Genomic DNA, 6000 nt, shown 5'->3' with positions numbered 1-6000 from the left:
ATTTTTTGCGGGGTGGTGTATCGTACTGCTGTCTCTGCCCAATCTGTGAGCCAGGGAAGGAGCGTCTCATGAATATGAAAAGCAGCCGAGCGCCCGCCTTCCCTTCTGCCCCTGCCTGCCTGCCTGCCTTTTCTCCTCCCAGTCTCCTGGCCATGAAGGCAGCAGCAGAGCAGCTGAGAGCAGGCTGCTGAGGGCCACCAGGGATCTCGTCCTGGGTACCAGCAGGATGCTGCCCAGCTAAAGGGATGCTGGCCGCCCAGGTAAGGCAAGGGCTTGGACATCTTGGCTGTTTTTGCCAGCCAGGGAAGGTAGCCCGCAGGACCCAGGGCCCAGGGGGAGAACTTGGCTGTCGCTTTGCCCATCCTCAGCTAGGAGCCAAGAGACAATGAATGAGGCGATGAGCGTCTGGGTCTGGTTGGGGGTGCAGGGGGCTGGGGTGTGTGTGGCTGAGCCAGCAGGCCTCTCTGGGGGGAGGCAGGGTTGCTCTCTCCCACCCCCCACCCCGGCCCCTCTTCATCAGCCTTGAATGCCACAAGAATCTTGGATGTTCTTCTTTGTGCCACAGGAGCAAATGGATGTGTCCACAGACTTGGCTGTAGCTGCCTGCCTGCCTGCCTGCCTTTTGTTGGGGGATTTGCCTCCCTCCTCCTGCCACCTCCCCCCACCTCCTCTTTCTTGTGCAAAGCTCGAATTTCCCTCAATTCACCCGCTTTGATTTCATTCATTTCTCTCTGGGTCAGCACCCTTGTGGAATTCCATGGCTAAACGGTTGCAAGCATGTGCAAAGGCAACCTGAGAATCTAAACCCCCTCTCTCTCCCTCCCTCCCTCCCTCCCTCTTCCTTTTCTTTGGGTTATTATTTTTTTTAAAAAAAACTTTTTGTATATTGCAGAAATAGGATTGAAGGTTACTGCTCTTGACTGCTGGTGTCTCTCTCTCCAGAGCCACAGTTTTTGTGCGTGAAAGAAAAATGCTTGATTTGTAACGGTCGAGGGATTGATCGAAACAGCCGTCCGTCCGTGTGATGGGGTGGATGTTGGGACAAAACTTGATACTATTTGCCGTTTGCCTTTTGTGCGGAGAGGGCCAGGTTCCTCGCTACATCCCACTTCGAAAATAACATAAGGTGGCACTCTGGCGCAACGCTATGCTATATAACGCGAGGCACATGTTCTGTTCTGTTGCTGTCGCGATGCTTTGGAATAAAGGGTGGTCTTTTGTTGGGAAAGGCAAAACTGTGCACCAGGAATTCTGGGGGTTATTTGTTGACCTGCAGCCTGAAGACCAGCCTTTTACGTTGTTTACTGCTGGGTGAGGCTATTCCTGCAACAAATACAAATCACCAGATTTTCAAGAAGGGAGGAGGATGAGGTGTCCATGCCTAGAGGTAGCCGGTTTGTAGCCGGTTTAAAAATATTTGTGCCCCTGAGCCCACCCCAGGCTGGATATCTTTGGTGCAGAGATGCTATTCGAAATGGTCCTGTCACAGTTCCAATCTGTTCGCAAGATTGAATGCAAATCCCCTAACCATCCCTCTCCGTTATAAATAGTTTTTGTATATTTATTTATCACATCGGTGTGACACCTTTTCTCCAAGCATTCTGGATCAGTATATGTGGGCGGGAATGTGTGTTTGTGCATTGGTGTCCTGCTTTATTTTCACAACAACCCTGTGAGGTAGGCTATGACAGTAATTTTGCCTAATGTCACCCAGGGAGCATTACAGCTGTGTAGGGATTGGAGCTCAGGCCTCCCTGGTCCATGCTGGATACTCTTATCTGCCACTGTGCAAAGGTGCACTTAGTATTTTACCTGACAAGGTTTCTTGGTGAATGAAGTAGGTCTCCTTAGGTTGGCGTAGATAGTTATCCAGGGTGATCTGGTGTTGTGCCTCCGTTTGGGATGGAGGACGACACAGAGCAGCTGAGGCTGAGAGTGTTTTGGCAGGAGCCCAGAGTGCAGGACACGGAATAACGGGCTCAATTTTCAGGAAGCCAGATTCCGGCAGGACATCAGGAAAAACTTCTTGACTGTTAGAGCAGTACGACAATGGAACCAGTGACCTAGGGAGGTGGTGGGCTCTCCCACACTAGAGGCCTTCAAGAGGAAGCTGGACAACCATCTGTCAGGGATACTTTAAGGTGGATTCCTGCATTGAGCAGGGGGTTGGACTCGATGGCCTTGTAGGCCCCTTCCAACTCTACTATTCTGTGATTCTATGATCCTATAAGCAAGCAGAAGATAGCTTTAGCTTGTCCCAGGTGGCCTCACTCATCCATCAGCCTGGGCATAAAGTCAGGCCTCAAACCCAGTTCAAATGCTGGAAGCATTTGTTGTTTCTGCTTATCCATAGCAGTAGCATTCCTGCCAGCTCCTGGACTCAGCTTGGACTATTCTTGAACCCGGAACAACTTCAACTATTCTTCGGCGTGTCCCTAGACCTGGTTTTGTTTTCCTTGGCTTCAGACGGATATCTTTGGCTTATTGACCTTGGACTGTTTAATGACCCACTCAAGCAGCTGCTGATCTTTCAACTCCCATGATTCATGACACCTGGCCTAGACCTAACCCAGAATTCCCCAATTTGGTGCTCTTAAGGTACGTTGGACTGCAAAACCTCTGCCGGGTGCCAGCTTGGAGAATCCTGTTCTAACCTTCTCTCTCCGACTAGCCCTGCATGTGGCTCATTGGCCCTGGGAAGCCAAGTCCCAACAGTGGGGATGCATGTATTGTGTTAAACCTGTCCTGTTTGTGTTTCACGGATTGCCAGATGTCTGTCATTCTATTGTCGGCTCATTGACAGAATTGGATTTTTCTTAGGCGAACGTTGTTTGTTCACAAATGCACACTTGTGCGTTAGCGCAAATCCCGCCCCCTCAAGTAAAAACCTGGTCTGCAAGTTCGCAGAATCTGTGAAACTTGGAAAAAAGCGGAATCCGCAGGTCAGATTTGCAGAAATCCAGTCTCATTTGAACCCATTGCAAAATTCTCCAACATTCCTACCCAAAACACAATCCTTCTCCATGCCCCAGTAAACAGGAGACTGCATGGCCTGCCCTGGTATTGACTATCAGGGACTGAGCAGGAAGGAACCTTCTGTCCTTGCAAGTATTTTGCTTCCTTAGGGTGCAAACACTCAAATGCATGTAAGGCCCTGGGCAAAAGCCCCAGCATCTCCAGGTAGGGACAAGGAAAGACCCCTGCCTGAAACCCTGGACAGTCATTGCTGCCACTCAGTGTTGATGATATTAGGGTAGATGCACCGAGCGTCTGATGGTATAAAGCAGGTTCCTCATTTCCTGTACTCAACTGATACAAGTTGTGAAGGCTGCTGTCTTAGATGATTTTGAGAATGGGTTCGGACGACACAATAACCTATGGTGTTATTATTATTATTATTATTATTATTATTATTATTATTATTATTTATTTATATAGCACCATCAATGTACATGGTGCTGTACAGATAACACAGTAAATAGCAAGACCCTGCCGCATAGGCTTACAATCTAATAAGTTGTAGTAAACAATAAAGAGGGAAGGAGAATGCAAACAGGCACAGGGAAGTGTAAACAGGCACCGGGTAGGGAGAAGCTAACAGTATAGAGTCAGAACAAACTCAATATTTGAAGGCTATAGGGAAAAGAAAAGTTTTTAGCTGAGTTTTAAAAGCAGTGATTGAGTTTGTAGTTCTCAAGTGTTCTGGAAGAGCGTTCCAGGCGTAAGGGGCAGCAGAAGAAAAAGGACAAAGCCGAGTAAGGGAAGTGGAGGTCCTAGGGCAGGCGAGAAGCATGGCATCAGAGGAGCGGAGAGCACGAGCGGGGCGATAGTGTGAGATGAGAGAGGAGAGATAGGCAGGAGCTAGACCGTGAAGAGCTTTGAAGGTCAGCAGGAGAAGTTTATATTGGATTCTGGAGTGAATTGGAAGCCAATGAAGAGATTTCAGAAGTGGAGTGACATGGTCAGAGCGGCGGGCCAAGAAGATGATCTTAGCGGCAGAGTGTGGACAGAGACCAGCGGACTGATGTGAGACGAAGGAAGGCCAGACAGAAGAAGGTTGCAGTAGTCCAACCGAGAGATAACCAGTGCGTGAACAAGAGTCTTGGCAGAAGAGACAAACGGTTGGTTATTGTGTTGTCTGTCAGGGCTTTTTCACACCATGATTGGTTATTTGGCCAAAATAACCAACGCTGCACAGAGTTGATTATTTGAACAATCATTGGTTATTGCAGTGTGCGTCAGGCATTGTTGACTCTTTCGTTGCACGGTTGGTTATTTTCGGCGACTACAGAGTCCCCTGGCAAGAGCAACCAAAACGGCGGCTGTCACGCTCGTCCAGCCAGCAGAACTCACAATAGCTGATGGGATACCAGCAGGAGGACTGAGTGGGGGAGAGAGGGTGGGGAATGTGTCAACCAAACACACCGTTGACCAATAGTCAACTCAATGCTGGCCTTAATCCACACCACGGTTGATTATTATCATATTGTGTGGGGAGTACCCCCTTGATAATTAACCATAGAGTTGACTATTAACCCAACATTGACTATCGTGTTGTCTGAATGCAGCCTGAAACTTCAGATTCAAGGAGGAGGAGAAAGCTAAGATGGTGGCCCTATCACAGCCTTCGCCAACCTAGTGCCCTCCAGATAAATTCATAGGAATACAAGAAGCTGCCTAGCTCCATATTGTCTCCACCAGCCGTCTTCAACTTGGCACCTTCTAGAAATGTTGGACTACAAGTTCCACCATCCTCAGCCAGCATGGCCATTTGTAAGGCTGGTGGATACTGACTGCCAGTGAGTGGCTCTCCAGGGTTTCAGGCAGGGTCCTTTCCCAGGCCTACCTGAGGACGCTGGGGCTTGAACCCAGGACCTTACATGTATTTGAGTGTTTGCATCCCATCCCGAACTCTGTGGAGGAAAGGAAACTCCATAAAATAATTGAATCTAGCCCGGAGTTGTGTGGCCATTTTAGTAAAGGCATTCACTAGTGTTCTCCCCATGACAGTCTCCTGCCACTCACAAAAATGTAAATGATCCATCCAACTTTCCCTCTCTCATAATACTAGAACCCAATGGGGTCATCCCATTTATTTATTTATTTATTTATTTATTCCCTTTTTATACCGCCCAATAGCCGAAGCTCTCTGGGCGGTTCACAAAAATTAAAACCACAATAAAACACCCAACAGGTTAAAAACACAATTACGAAATACAGTATAAAAAGCGCAACCAGGATAAAACCACGCAGCAAAATTGATATAAGATTAAAATACAGAGTTAAAACAGTAAAATTTAAATTTAAGTTAAAATTAAGTGTTAAAATACTGAGTGAATAAAAAGGTCTTCAGCTGGCGACGAAAGCAGTACAGCGTAGGCGCCAGGCGGACCTCTCTGGGGAGCTCATTCCACAACCGGGGTGCCACAGCGGAGAAAGCCCTGCTCCTAGTAGCCACCTGCCTCACTTCCTTCGGCAGGGGCTCACGGAGAAGGGCCCCTGTAGATGATCTTAAGGTCCGGTCAGGCACATATGGGAGGAGGCGTTCCTTCAAATAATCTGGCCCCAAACCTTTTAGGGCTTTAAATGTCAATACCAGCACTTTGAATCGGGCCCGGACCTGGACTGGCAGCCAATGAAGTTGTAAAAGGACTGGCGTAATGTGATCTCGCCGGCCAGTCCCTGTTAGTAAATGGGCTGCCCTGTTTTGTACTGAAGCTTCCGGACCGTTTTCAAAGGCAGCCCCACGTATAACGCATTGCAGTAATCCAAGCGAGAGGTTATCAGAGCATGGATCACTGTAGCTAGGCTATCTCTGTCCAGATAAGGGCGTAGTTGGTATATCAGCCTAAGCTGATAAAAGGTGCTCTTTGCCACTGAGTTCACCTGTGCCTCAAGTGACAGTTCTGGATCCAAGAGCACCCCCAAACTACGGACCCGATCCTTTAGGGAGAGTGCAACCCCGTCCAGGACAGGGCAAACATCACCTCGCCGGACAGA

At 48.5% G+C, this 6000-nt stretch overlaps 1 protein-coding gene across 1 annotated transcript in view; it reads left to right on the top strand.

Annotated features, from left to right (window-relative positions):
* The first annotated feature begins 212 nt into the window (after positions 1-212).
* ARMH4 (armadillo like helical domain containing 4) overlaps positions 213-6000 on the top strand; it is a 60973-nt gene continuing 55185 nt past the window's right edge. The window contains exon 1 of the mRNA XM_063118503.1: positions 213-260. Coding sequence (XP_062974573.1) covers positions 246-260 — 15 coding nt within the window. The 5' untranslated portion in view covers positions 213-245. The remainder of the gene's footprint in view (positions 261-6000) is intronic.

Source organism: Elgaria multicarinata, chromosome 2 (genome assembly GCF_023053635.1).
Source record: "Elgaria multicarinata webbii isolate HBS135686 ecotype San Diego chromosome 2, rElgMul1.1.pri, whole genome shotgun sequence".
NCBI lineage: Eukaryota > Metazoa > Chordata > Lepidosauria > Squamata > Anguidae > Elgaria > Elgaria multicarinata.
Note: the sequence above shows the minus strand (reverse complement) of the source record. Positions and strands in the feature narration are given on the sequence as shown.